Source organism: Loxodonta africana, chromosome 5 (genome assembly GCF_030014295.1).
Source record: "Loxodonta africana isolate mLoxAfr1 chromosome 5, mLoxAfr1.hap2, whole genome shotgun sequence".
NCBI classification, from domain to species: domain Eukaryota; kingdom Metazoa; phylum Chordata; class Mammalia; order Proboscidea; family Elephantidae; genus Loxodonta; species Loxodonta africana.
This window is the reverse complement of record NC_087346.1, coordinates 65,247,319-65,262,188: the sequence shown is the minus strand read 5'-3', so window position 1 is coordinate 65,262,188 and position 14,870 is coordinate 65,247,319. Positions and strand designations below refer to the sequence as shown.

Sequence of the window (14,870 nt, the reverse complement as noted above, 5' to 3'; positions counted from 1 at the left end):
CCTAAAAATGTTGAATTGACAAATGTTGCGTTACATGTATTTTACAGTAATAAAAAAAGAAAAAATCATAATTCTCCCATTTGGCACATATACACACAAAATCAACCAAACTACACCAACGATGATGACAGTATAGCTCCAGGTAAGCTCAGTAGAATAAAAACTTCAGATGTTCCAAGAATAGAATGAGTTTTAAAGCTCATTACACAGATCACACAGATCAGCTACCATTATTACTTTCTTAGGGCACAGTGAAGAGTCACTGGGTGGTGTAAATGGTTAAGTGCTCAACCACTAGTTGAAAGGTTGGTGGTTCAAACCCACTCAGGGGCACCTTGGAAGGCAGGCCTGGTGATCTTCTGAAAGGTCACGGCCTTGAAAACCCTATGGAGCAGTTCTACTCTGCACACATGGGGTCACCATGAGTTGGAATTGACATGACAGAAACTAACAATGACAACAACTGGGCACAGTGATAATTCTTTGACTTTGCCAGCATTTGTTACTATGCTTCAAATACTAGACCATATCCTGGGCATCTGCTTTTTTGTCTTTTACAAGAATTTTCAGTTGCAAACTCTTTTCATTCAAATCACTAACCTTTGGTACCTCTTAGGGACCATTTTGTAAAATACTTACTTGGTCAAGCAGTTTTGTAGGAGGACAAGTCACTGGATCTTGGCAAACACAGTGGGGTTTTCCCTGTAGGTCAGCCTTACAAACGTGTCCTCTTTTACACTGGAAACCCATGCAAGAATCTATTAGAAAAAATTGAACAACCAGAATGGAATTACATTGTGAAAAATGTAAAAAAAAAAAAGAAAAGAATCTACCAGAGAAGATTGAGCAGGAAAGATGGACAAAGTTAAACTGAGTATGTATGTAAGCCTCAAATCCACCCTGGTTAGCTTCGTTTTAGCTAATAAGGGAGAAAAATTGGGAAAACAATAGAAACCATTTTAATTGTTGAGTTAATCCCTGGGAGGGACCTTCTGGCATCAGACTGTTTTAAGTGACCTTCTAGATTTTCAGTGCAGCAATTTGGACTGGATGTTTAAAAAGCACAAACTGCTCTTCCTGGCCTGACAGAGATGGTCATAGTCTGAAGTTAATAGTACAACATTGTGCAAGTGGTCAGAAGTTAAATGAACTTTTACTGGGGGATTTTATTGTGTCGAAATTGAAAATGTCTGTGATTGGGGTATGTGTTAGACCCATGTGTTAGACCCTTAACTGATTATGGGATTTAGGTTTACTAGAAAAAAAAAAAAAACATTTTTTTTGTTTTTTTTTTTTTAGTGAGTTATGGAGCGCCTGGCGGAATCGACTTGACGGCACTGGGTTTTTAGTGAGTTATGGATTTGAGAATAAATAAGGTAGAATTAAGTCTTTTTTTCTCAGAAGCAAAAGAATTTAGGGAGAAAGAGTTCTAGTTTTTGCACTAATACTGCAACAGGACATTTTCCGTCTGTAAACACACTTACCATAGCTGTATATCTTATCTGCATGAGAAAATATCAACAAATTATGAGAGCATTTCCTTGGGGGAGGAAAAATTCTGTGCAGTATTCACAAAGGAAAGGAGAGAGAAGCCCAGTGAGGCAGATTCTATTTCTTCCATGATATAGTCACAGATTTGGATATAGTTACCCTCACAGGCCTTGAAATACTCACCAACACTCTCCACCCTCACGTTATCTTCACTTGAACTCTCATCGTCATTAGGTGAGCTCTCCGCTTTCTTGGCCTTTATAACAGCAAGAGCAGAAGTTAAAATCTGTTAAAGAGGGAAGTCATTACTTAGTTTAAATTTTCACTGTGCATACCTTCACAGAGATTTTTGACACCCAGTCATTTCAGATCTCAAAAAGAAGCCAGATAGAACTGCCAGGTGGACAATAACCCTTTGAAAACAGTAGCTATTCTAACTTCATCAACTGGTTACAGAGCTGCGTCTTTGGGGATTACTCAATAAAAGTTGGAATTTCCATTTTGGATTTGGGAAAACACTAGAAATGTAGTACTAGCCTTCTATTTGATAGTTAAGACACGGTGACATAGTAATCTCTGTGAAATTGTTGGTAAAGTTTTCTTAGTAGGTTTCCAAAGTATAAGAAAACTCCCACATTAGAATGGTAGCAGAGTTCTCAATAATGGGAGTTACTATTGACCTTGCTTATTCAAAAAACCCCCAAAACTAAACCCACTGCCGTCAAGTTGATTCTGACTCATAGCGACCCTATAGGAGAGTAGATTGCCACATAGGGTTTCCAAGGAGTGCCTGGCGGATTTGAACTGTCGACCTCTTGGTTAGCAGCCATAGCACTTAACCACTATGCCACCAGGGCTTCCTGCTCATCAAAAGCTGTGCCAAATCCCCCTGATAAGTGGCTGTTAGAGTTTTGCATGAAATCTCTGTATGATTAAACAGCCAAACAGCAATAGCTTTCCCCAGTGAAGTTTCCAGGTTATCATTTTGGTATGCGTTTGCTTAATAGCGCTGTAGCTGAAGTCTTTGTTCTTAATCTTTATAGCTAATTCAACAAACATGGCAGGATCTCTTATTATGTTAGAGACACTTTGGAGACCCTGGTGATTCAATTTAAACACGTGGTACCTGCTCTCAAGGCATCATAGCAGCAGCTGTCTTCCATCCCTCACATCCATCAGAATTTATCATTCCAGCTAGTTTAGGGACTTTCAACTACCAGCATCTGCATTTCTGTGCCTGGAAAACCATGAAAATGCATTCTGCCTACTAAAAGGATGGGCTGGAAGTGACAGGGGGATTAACACACCCCTTGTCTCCATGAGCAATCTCAGCCAATACAAGAACTCCACCTCCGTAACTCCCCAGGTAGGATAATTCTGAGTAATGTTCTTTACGTGGTTTGAATAACATAACTTTTATTAGTTTCCTTCCCTGTATCACTTCTCCACCCCTCTGTCTTTGTTCCCTGCACTTCTCAAATAAACTGTACTCGAATCCAGGGTCTGCTTCTAGAGGAACCCAAGTAAAACAGACACTTCAAGTCTAATGAGGAAGATGGATATAAAAATAAATAACTGAAATATATCGTAGCGATGAACTTATAGAGTTTATGCATAGGAGATTGTGAGAGAACAGGGAAAGGCCATGGCTTTTTATTGACAAAACTAATTGCTTTCTTAGACAAGCATCATTGTAAGTAATCTCACCCCCTGGGATTCTCCAGGTCCACTCCTATCGACACTCTCATTCTCATGTGCTTCTTTTGGCTCTTCGTTGTTGATGTGATAGTAATTGGATTGAGCTCTTTCACTCTCCAGGAAGGCCTGGCTTGGGATGAAGTAGTCATCACCAGGGTTGTGCCTGGGGCCATCACCACCATCCTCAGCTTCATGATTTCTGGGCATGGTGTTACCATCATCAGTAGGCTCCACGACCAAAGTTTCAGGAACAGTCTTTTTATCCATCTCCTTGTGGGTGCTGATAATTTCAAGGCCAGCTTTTCCCTCTTGGCTCTGCCATTCAGTATCTTGAATATGCTTACTGATTTTTGATGTGTTTTCCTCTTCCATTTCTGCTTTGGAATTATCCTCTTCCTGTTCTTGGTTACCCTGCTCAAATTCTTCCTTCTGCATCTTGCTAACTTGAGTTAGTTGACTGGGCTGTTCTAAAATATCATCAGGCTGGGTGCTGTCTTCTTCCTGATCGCTGTTAGAATGTTCCTTGGGAAATTCTTCCTCCGTTTCTTGGTTATCGTTGTGAGTATCAACTTCACTTGGCTCTTCTGCCTCTTCCCCTTTGAAAATATTTGGATTCTGCTCTTGATTTCCTTGGTCACTTAGGTCTTGGCTATGTTTGCTGCTCCTGTTCAACTGATGATCTTGATTTTGCTCTTTCTCTGTGATACTTTCTTGTTGGCTATAATCCCCAGTGGAACTAATATCAGGAGCAAGGAAGTCAGTGTTCTCTGGGAGATTTTTCTTTTGAGGAACAGTCATATTTTCTTTTAGGTCCAGTGTTCCTTCAGTTGGTTTGTGTTCCAAATTCACACCTAAGCTACCATCACTGTCCTCTTCATCTTTCAGTCCCAGCTCTTCACTGTAATTCTGATCCTGATCTTCTGATTGTTCATGGTTTTCCTCTTTTGAGTTTAGTATTGAAGATTTTTCAGCCTTAAAAGAAAAAAGTTTATTGAAACAAGTGGTAATATATCTACATCATACTTGGAATTCCTAGGTCAGTATTTGATATTCATTATTCCTTTTCTTCAGACATTATCATGTAAACATATGATGTTCTTCACTTTCTATAGCCACAAGTTTTAACCTGAAATTGAATTTTATGAAATGAAACAACTGTATAGCATCTCAACTCAAGGAGTAAAACTCATTAATCCATGAAGCTCTTTTAGTGACTGAAGGCAATTGATATGATCATAATCTTAAAAAAAATTAAACGTGAATAAGGTAATCTCTTTGATCTTGCTTTGGAATTGAAATTTTTTGGAGAAGTTAAAAATTAAATTAAAATAGCCATGTTATTTTACCTCATAGTTGGGACGGTCTTCTATAGGCACTGCAGTTTCTTTTTCATTTTCCGAATCTTCAATCCCTACAATAGGAATTGCAGTGTTGTCAGGTGTTACTGAAGCTTCAGCCTGCTGGATGGAACTCAAAGAACCGGCAGTTGGTTTGGAATGATCAGAGAAGAACCTTGCATTTGTCTGAAAAAATTAAAAATTGGTTTGTGTTATTCATGTGTAGATGCCAGTTTTAAAAATTGCTAGTTACTCTTTTATTATCATCACTATTAGTAGCAATATGCTTTATTCATAAGTTAAAAGATGTTCTCTAGGATTTTTAAGAATACAGGGTAAGTGTCCAGAATATTAAGTTAAGTGAAAACAGAATCTTAATCATCTTTAAGAAAAAGTTACATATGCAGAGCCTGGGTGAAAATACAGCAAAAAAGATTTCAATAGTGGTGATCTTCAAGTTTTTGGAATTATTTTTTGTGTTTTTCAAACTTTTATGAACCATTAGTATTTTCTAATTTTGAAAAGTGTTTTGTAGCAGAAAATTGAAGCCAAATTAAATTAACCATAGAAATAACATTGTGCTTTCCATCTTCTTTTGATGCTTCCTGTGTTGTTCAATATTTTGCCCACAGAATCTTTCCATGTTGCAACTTGAGTCTTGAAATTTTTATTCAGTTCTTTCAGCTTGAGAAATGCCAAGTGTGTTCTTCTCTTTTGGTTTCCAAGCTCCAGGTCTTTGCACATTTCATTATAATTGAAGGATGAAGGAAGCATCAAAAGAAGATGGAAGCAATACACAGAGTCACTGTACCAAAAATAATTGGTTGATGTTCAACCATTTCAGGAGGTAGCATATGATCAAGAACCAATGATACCAAAGGAAAAAATCCAAGCTGCTTTGAAGGCATTGGTGAAAAACAAGGCTCCAGTAATTGATGGAATACCAAATGAGATGTGTCAACAAATGGATACAGCACTGGAGGTGCTCACTCATCTATGGCAAGACTTTGGAAAACAGCTGCCTGACCAAAAGACTGGAAGAGATCCATTTACATGCCCATTCCAAAGAAAGGTGATCCAATGGAATGCAAAAATTATTGAATGATAAAATTAGTGTCACACTCAAGCAAAATTTTGCTGAAGATAATTCAAAAGCTTTATTGCAGCAGTACAATGGCAGGGAACTGCCAGAAATTCAGGCTGAATTCAGAAGAGGATATGGAACTAGGGATGTCGTTGATGATGTCATGATGTTAGATAGATGTTGACTGAAAGCAGAGAATATCAGAAAGACGTATACCTGTATTTTATTGACTATGCAAAGGCATTTGACTGTGTGAGTCATAAATTATGGATAACAGTGCAAAGAATGGGAATTCCAGAACACCTAATTGTGCTCATGGAGAGCCTGTACATGGATGAGAAGGCAGTTGTTCAAACAGAACAAGGGGATATTTCGTGCTTTAAAATGAGGAAAGATGTGTGTCAGGGTTGTATCCTTTCACTGTACTTATCAATCTGTATACTAAGCAAATAATCTGAGAAGCTGGGCTATATGAAGAAGAACATGGCATCAGGATTGGGGGAAGACTCATCAACACCTTGTGATATGCAAATGACACAACATCGCTTGCTGAAAGAGGACTTGAAGCACTTACTGATGAAGATCAAAGAACATAGCCTTCAGTATGAATTACACTTGAACATAAAGAAAACAAAAATCCTCACAACTGGACCAATAAGCAACATCATGATAAATGGAGAAAAAATTGAAGTTGTCAAGGATTTCATTTTACTTGGATCCACAGTCAACATCCGTGGAAGTAGCAGTCAAGAAATCAAACAATGTGTTGCATTGGGCAAATCTGCTGCAAGAGACCTCTTTAAAATGTTAAAAAGCAAAGGTGTCACCTTGAGAACTAAGGTGTGCCTGACCCAAGCCGTGGCATTTTCTATTATCTCGTATGCATGTAAAAGCTGGACAACAAATAAGGAAGACTGAAGAAAAACTTATGCCTTTGAATTATGGTGTTGGTGAAGAATATTGAATGGACTGCCAGGAGAACTTGGAAGTATAGGCAGAATGCTCCTTAGAAGCTAGGATGGTGAAACTTTGTCTCACGTGCTTTGGACTTGTTATTAAGAGGGACCAATCCCTGGAGACAGACATCATGCATGGTAGAGGGTCAGTGAAAGAGAGGAAGACCTTCAATGAGATGAACTGACACAGTGGCTGCAATGATGGGCTCAAGCAGAGCAATGATTATGAGATGGTGCTGGGCCAGGCAGTGTTTCATTCTGTTACACGGAGGGTCACTATGAGTTGGAATGGACTTGATAGGTGGCACCTAACAACAACAACATCATCGTTTTCCCCACCTGCTTGAATTCTCCAAAATATGTGGATTCTGTTTGGTTAAGAAATGCCAAACAGATTTCCAGTGGGCATGTTATTATAAATATAGATGTGCACCTATTGATAAAACAGAATTTCAATTTCAGAGTATTTCTGAAGGAAGATAAGATGCCATTTTATTGTTGTTTATTACTCCCTGCTGGCGGGGGAGGAGTGGAGAAAAGGTAGCAGAGACGGGGAGCAGCTCTACACTGTCAACTCTAAAACCTCCCGCAGCCATTGCCTTCCCTAATGCCTCCAGCAACTTGCCAAACTGGCCACAATTCTTTCTTCTTTTTCCTCTTAAAAACTGCTTCTTTCAAATGTTCTTCAAATGATATTATTACTCCTCTTAGTTGAAAAGTAGATAAGAAGCAAGAGAGCAAATCAAATTTAAAATACATGCTGTGCTCTATGACTTCCCTTATATTACACAATCTGCTAACAGAGTCAGGATGAGTCAATCCAAACAGACTCTGTTTTATATCTGGATCTCTCTGACTTGTTGGTATCCACCACATTTCTATAATAAATATCCATGGTGAATACCTGCCTCAGATATCAGACAGTTGGTATTATTACCGCTTTAATTATATTATTATTAGCAACAGTAATTATTCATTTGGGTAGCTCCTTAAAATTTACAAAATATTTTACATACATAATCTTATCTTGGTATTTCTTTTCACTTCAATTTGTGAGATTGTACCGTAGAGATTAATGACTTGTCAAACCACAGATAGATGGTAAGTAGCAGAGTTAAGACTCGAAGAGGCGCCTCCTATCTCCAACTACAGTTGTTCGACTTCCCCATCATTCACCTGCCAGCTCTTCATCTATGTCTCTAGTCCTTGCTAGAAATAGAGGCATCCTTCCAGTTGAAGAAGCCCTGGTGGCGCAGTGGTTAAGAGCTTGACTGCTAGCCAAAAGGTCAGCAGGTCGAATCCAGCAACCACTCCTTGGAAACCCTATGGGGCAGTTTGCTCTGTCCTACAGGGTCAATAAGAGTCGGAATCAAGTAGACAGAATGAGTTCCAGTTGAAAAATTACTTCATAGCTGTTCTTCCCTACTAAGTGCAGTGTTCTGTTTCACACAATCCTTGAATTAATTCTAAATTAAAAATATTTTATTAAAAAGTTTTAGATTTAAAAATCTCCTGATAGAGTAAGTTCACATAAGTAAACAAATATTAAATAAAAGTTTTATAACCTTTCCTGCTAGTTATCAGTGAGTACTTAAAAGTTAAACTAAAAAAAGGTACAATGTTATTGTTGTTGTTAGGTGCTGCCATGTTCAAAAACACAATGAAACACTGCCTGGTCCTGCACCACCCTTTAATCATCGCTATACTTGACCCCGTCATTGCAGCCACTGTGTCAATCCATCTTGCTGAAGGTCTTCCTTTCTTTCACTGACTCTCTACTTTTCCAAGCATGATATCCTTCTTCAGGGACTGATGTCTTCTGATAACCTGTCTAAAGTATGTGAGATGAAGTCTCACCATCCTCTCTTCTAAGGAGCATTCTGGCTGTACTTCTTCCAAGACAGATTTGTTCATTCTCCTGGCAGTCCACGGTATATTCGATATTCTTCACCAACACCATAATTCAGAGGCATCAATTCTTCTTCAGTCTTCCTTATTCATTGTCCAGCTTTTGTATGCATATGAGGCAATTGAGAATACTATGGCTTGGGTCAGGTGTAACTTAGTCCTCAAAGTGTCATCTTTGTTTTTCAACACTTTAAAGAGGTCTTTTGCAGCAGACTTGTCCAATGCAACACGTCATTTGATTTCTTGACTGCTGCTTCCATGGGCATTGATTGTGGATCCAAGTAAAATGAAATCCTTGACAACTTCAATCTTTTTTCCACTTATCATGATGTTGTTTATTGGTCTAGTTGTGAGGATTTTTGTTTTCTTTATGTTGAAGTGTAATTCATACTGAAGGCTATATTCTTTGATCTTCATCAGTAAGTGCTTCAAGTCCTCTTCCGTTTCAGCAAGCAAGATTGTGTCATCTGCATATTGCAGGTTGTTGGGTCTTCCTCTAATCCCAATGCAATGTTCTTCTTCATATAGTCCAGCTTTTTGGATTATTTTCTCAATATACAGATTGAAAAAGAATAGGGAATGAATACAACCCTGACACACATCTTTCCTGATTTTGAACTACTCAGTATCCCCTTGTTCTGTTTGAATGACTGCCTCTTGATCTATGTCCAGGTTCCTTATGAGTACAATTAAGTGTTCTGGGATTCCATTCTTTGCAATGTTATCTATAATTTGTTATGATCCACACAGTCAAATCCCTTTGCATAGTCAGTAAAACACAGGTAAACATCTTTTTGGTATTCTCTGCTTTCAGTCAAGATCCAGCTGACATCATCAATGCTATCCCTAGTTCCACGTCCTCTTCTGAATCTGGTTTGAGTTTCTGGCAGTTCCCTGTTGTTGTATTGCTGCAACTGTTTTTGAATTATCGTCAGCAAAATTTAACTTGCATGAGACATTAATGATATTGTTTAATAATTTTTTGCATTCTTTGGATCACCTTTCTTTGCAACGGGCAAGTATATGGATCTTCTCCAGTTGGTTGGACAGGTAGCTGTCTTCCCAATTTCTTGGCATAGATAAGTGAGCACTTCCATTGTTGCATTTATTTGTTGAAACATCTCAGTTGGAGTTCCATCAATTCCTGAAGCCTTGTTTTTCGCCAATACCTTCAGTGCAGCATGAATCTCTTCCTTTAGTACCACCAGTTCTTGAGCATATGCTACCTCCTAAAATGGTTGAATGAGGATTAGTTCTTTTTGGTACAGTGACTCTGTGTATTCCTTAACATCTTCTTTTCACACTTTCTTTGTCATTTAATACTTTCCCTGTAGAATCCTTCAATATTACAACTCTAGACTTGAATTTTTTCTTTAGTTCTTTCACTTGAGAAATGCCAGGCTTGTTCTTCCCTTTTGGTTTCCTAAGTCCCTTTTGGTTTTCTGGGTCTTTGTAGATGTCATTGTAATACTTTGTCTTCTCAAGCTACCCTTTGAAATGTTCTGTTCTGCTCTTTTACTTCATTATACCCTTCTGGTATTTGTAATACTGGCATAGCTTCCAGCATCACAGTGACGTGCAAGCCAGCACAGTGTGACAAATTGATGGACGAGTGGTGGAAAGAAAACGACACAAAACTTTTAATAGGCAAATCATATAAGAAGCCTTTTGGTTTTCCAGCGTTTGGCTGGGCCTGCATAACAACAAATTCTGCTATAGAAAACACATCTGGGATGTGTCTATATGCAGGCTTGTCACTCAAACACGTGGTTCCAAGACTGTTTTAATGTCTGTTTACACAGCAGTAACAGCTGTAAGGGCAAGACACATTTTTACAATAAAAAGGATGGGTCTATGGGAGCTTGTTTCTATGCCGAACATTAGTTTGTCTGCTTTTTGTACATTGTATACTTTCAGTTGAAGTAGCTCCATGCTGCTTAAGCATGATTCTTAGTAGTGGTCATACATAAGTTCTGTTTTCCAAGTACTGCTTGGTCTGGGTGGCATGGAGTTTGTCTTTGTTGACATATCTGTCAACCTGAGACAGTCACTGGTATCCAAACAGCAAGGACAGAATCTTAGACTTATAGGGAAGGAAGGCTGATTCCTTCATTTGGTGAAAAAGAAAAAAAAAAAAAAACGCATAAATCATTTGGTTGAATTAAGGATGGTATGGATAATTTAGGAGGCATCAACCAAGCCATGGTTTCATTTTTTTTTTTTTTTTTGGACTTTCAGGTTGTTTTGAGGCTATTGACATGGTCTCAAATGATCTGATTTGTGTATAGCTACTTTACTATTGTGTGAATGGTACGGCAAGTATATCTGGGTCACTAGGGGACAATATAAACATGAAAAAGATAATATTCTAGTCTTGTCTGCTTTCAGCATGTTTCCTTGGACAGCCTCCCAAGAGGAAATCAGGAGCCAATCAATGGTTACTACATCAGTTACTGCCCCTAAGCGATTGCTTCCTGGTTTTATTACAGACTTTTACAGAATTGCTCAGTCATTATGTATTCGATCTTGAAGACAAAGCTGCTGGAAAATGTGATATGCACTCTCAGATTTCTCATACTAATGTGATGAGCTTCCGTGGGATAAACTATTCCTTCCTGTTCTTTTTGGTATTCAGGCATATTCTGTGGCTAATAAGCCGCTAACCAACAATTTCAGCTGCACATTTTATTGAACCTGTTAGAATCTGATAGCTCTGAAAGAAATAATTTAAAAAAAAGGAACTTATTTCGATTTTCTTACTCATGCATTCCCTGCTTGGGCAATAAAGAATATAATTAAAATAAAAAAGAGAACTTCAAACCATAATACGTATATATATATATATTTTTAATATTGAATTTCTAAACTAAATGTCAGGAGGGAGAGATATAAAAACAGAAAAAAGGGAACTGACCGGGATTGCAGCCACAGCGCCCAAGATGTATAGGAAAACTATCACAGTCTTCATGTTTTCTAGCCCTGTGAACCAACAAGATAATTAACAGCAGTGAGTAAAACGTTCCTTATGAAAGACTGACAGTTCATCATCTTCGCAAACACCAAGCTTGGTATTGAAATGACTGTAATGCTGTCCTTTGTATTTAAAGGTGATTGTTACCTTTGTGGGAGAATAGACATTGCTTACACAATTGTGTCCCTATGAAAATTACTCTTTGATTGTTTTCATCCCAGCTGCGTTCAGCAGAAACTATCTCTGTTTATGGCTATGCTTCCGTGAATAAAGGTTCTACACAGATCTTAGCTGTTAAGATTTGTGAGTATTCATAGCGAAGATAAAAGTCACAAGATGAAGTTGGCATGTCAGATTTGGATAAACTGCATCTTTAGTGGTGAAGAAAGCATGTTTTTGTTAGGTGCTGTCGAGTCGGTTTTCGACTCATAGCGATCCTGTGTGACAGAGTAGAACTGTCTCTAATTGTTAGAGATGCACATTGCCAGGTCTCTCTCCTGGAGCCACTGGGTAGGTTCAAACCACTAGCCTTTCTTTTAGAGGCCTAGTGCTTAATGGTTACCCTACTGGGGCAACAGTTGGAGAAAGAAACTTTCAATGAGAATTTTTAGTAATGAGACACTGTAAAGCTACAGAGTCATAGGCCTAATCTAGAAGATTCACAATGGCAATCTGTGAGTTGGATATGGCCTGCAGATAGGTTCAGTTTGGCAGGCTTTGTGCATTTTAAATCAACATTTTTTAAATCTGGAGGTTTCACAAGAAAATTTAGATTTCTGGTTTCTCTTGAATCACTGGCCTTCCTAGCAACAACATACTTTCATGACAACAGCTGGCTGGATCTGAGAAGAGGTTACCCTCTCTAAGAAGCGTTGGCATTTGGGAGCCCTGGTGGCACAGTGAAGCCCTGGTGGTGCAGTGGTTAAGAGCTCAGGCTGTTAACCAAGAGGTGCAGTTCCAATATACCAGCCGCTTGTAGGCAACCCTATGGGGCAGTTCTACTCTGTCCTATAGAGTTGCTAAGAGTCAGAGTCTACTCAATGGCAAAATGTTAGTTTGTTTTGGGTGGTCTAGTGGTTAACCATTCAGCTGCTAACCAAAAGGTCATGAGTTTGAATCCATCAGCTGCTCCTTGGAAGCCCTATTTGGCAGTTCTGCTCTGTCCTATAGGGTCACTATGAGTTGGAATTAACTCAATGGCAACAGTTTTGGTCTCACTCTTATTATGTACCTTGCATTAGAGTTTAGTTGGTTCTAAACTAACTCCTTCCGTTTAGAAATGAGACAAGTGTGATTCAAGGAAACTAAGTGAATTGTTCTTCAAATGAATTCCCGGTTCAAGGCATTTTCCACCACACCGTTTATACTAATAAGGTTCTTAAAAATTGTGGGCTACCTACAGGTGTTTGCAGGGTGCTCTTAGGCCTGGTAGTCTGAGCTCTGTGTAAGAATAGGGATATAGTTTTTAGTCTTTATAGAGATTTTTATCTCCCAGAAATAGTGGATGACTCCTTTTGAGTATTTTTTTGCAATCACGGTTTTATACATAAATGCATAAAATAATACTTTCAGGTTTCTAATGAAAGTGGTCAGTTTCTTCTGTTTACTTACCTCAATATTTATAAATAATATGCTTAAATGGATATTCACAAAATATATTAATGTTAAACATTATCTTACTGATTTAATACTGTAACCACTATCACTTCACACACATGTACACACACACTTCTCTTCCTAAAATAACTTTGTCATAATCCTTGCCTAAATCATTATTCCACATTTACATTACTATGACTAGGTTATACATTCCTCACAGCTGAGCCAAGTAGTAATTTCCTCTGTTGAATCATAATTAAATTTCCTTACTTGAACTATATATATATATATATATCTATATCTATCTATATATATATATATATATTTTCTGGACTGACAAATTGCCTCTCTTTTTTAGTTTTTTACTTCCTTTTCCATGTACCCATTGCTTATTCTTCCAAATTCTCCAACAAAATTTAAAAACTTCTGTTAATATGGTAAAAACAAAACAAAACAAAAAGCCCCATAAAGGCTAATTTTTTTTTCCTTTTTGGAAACATTCCTCACGGAGTCTCAATTCTCTGGCTCTGACTAGACTGATGCGCCCTGGGCTATGTGCTGATGCTCCCTCCTGGGGCCTCTGTTCACTCCGTGCTGGGAACTCCTTTGTCGTTTGCTTGAGTTTGATGTCTGCTATCCTGAACCTCATATGTTTTTCCTTCTTTTCTCCTTCATTTCAATGGAGCCCACTATCCAGAAGTTTCCAGAGAAACAGTATATGGGAGACAGAATTTTCGAGACTTTATATATTGGAAATAATATCGTATTTCACTCTCCACTTGATATGTACTTTGGGTGGATAAAGAAGTCTACATCAGAAAATTTTTTTTCCTCAGGATTTTGAAGCATCGTTCCACTTACTTCCAGTTTCCAGTATTGCTAATAAAAATTCCAAAGTCAGTTTTCCGCTAAACCTTTTTTATGAGAACTGTTATTTCTTGATTTTTTTCTTTCCTTTCTTTCTGGGAGCTTTTAAGTTTTTATATTTATCTGCAGTGTTCTGAAACATTATGATCTCTGCCTTGGTGTGGATATTTTTTAATTGATTTTAGGCATTCACAGGACTCTTTGAAATTTGGAAACTCATATATTTCAGTTAGTTCCTTGATAATTTTTGCCCCTACATGTCCTTTGTCTTTTCTTTCTGGAACTCATATTACTCAGATGTCGGAATTCTTGGATTGATTATCTTAATTTACTTATTTTCTCCTCTTTTCCACCTTGCTTTTATTATTCTGGGAAATGTGTTTAATTTTACCTTCCATACTTTCTATTGATTTTTAAAACATTTTACTCACGTACTTTTAATTGCCAAGAGCTCTTTCTTAGTTTCTGATGTTCCCCACTTTGTTAATGTTAACCTCTTATTTTTTCATGAGTGTGATTTATTCTTTTATCTCTCTGAGGATATGAATCAAATACACTGAAAATCTCTTCTGCAGCCTGCATTTTGTTTCTTCTTTTAAGTGTTTTGTTGTTGTTTATTTATTTATTTATTTTTCATGTGGGCTCTTCTTAAATGTCTGGTGACATTGGCTCTCCATTAATATTTAGTCATGAGCCAGTAAAAAAAAAACCAGTTCGAAGTTTCATGTGTAGGGGCAGGGTTTATTGCCCTGGAGGGCTTCCACAGAGAAACTGAGGTAGGATCGAATAGTTCTGATGGGGCACCCTAATTATCAATGTCAGTAGATCTTTTATCTAGCAGATTTTTCTCTAGTGAAGGCCTTCATACCATCTGTCTTGGGGAGGGGAATATCAGTCTGGTTGCTAGCATTCTATGAGATTAGTGAGCGAAGGGACTGACAATTTTTCAGTACATACAC

At 37.9% G+C, this 14,870-nt stretch overlaps 1 protein-coding gene across 1 annotated transcript in view; it reads right to left on the bottom strand.

The window, feature by feature from the left end:
* The window catches only part of SPARCL1 (SPARC like 1), a 64,485-nt gene that overhangs the window by 12,806 nt on the left and 36,809 nt on the right, over positions 1 to 14,870 (bottom strand). Inside the window, exons 2-6 of the mRNA XM_064285580.1 lie at positions 11,389 to 11,453; positions 4,536 to 4,712; positions 3,199 to 4,161; positions 1,675 to 1,747; positions 640 to 758 (exon numbers count right to left, since the gene is read on the bottom strand). Coding sequence (XP_064141650.1) covers positions 640 to 758; positions 1,675 to 1,747; positions 3,199 to 4,161; positions 4,536 to 4,712; positions 11,389 to 11,442 — 1,386 coding nt within the window. The 5' untranslated portion in view covers positions 11,443 to 11,453. The remainder of the gene's footprint in view (positions 1 to 639; positions 759 to 1,674; positions 1,748 to 3,198; positions 4,162 to 4,535; positions 4,713 to 11,388; positions 11,454 to 14,870) is intronic.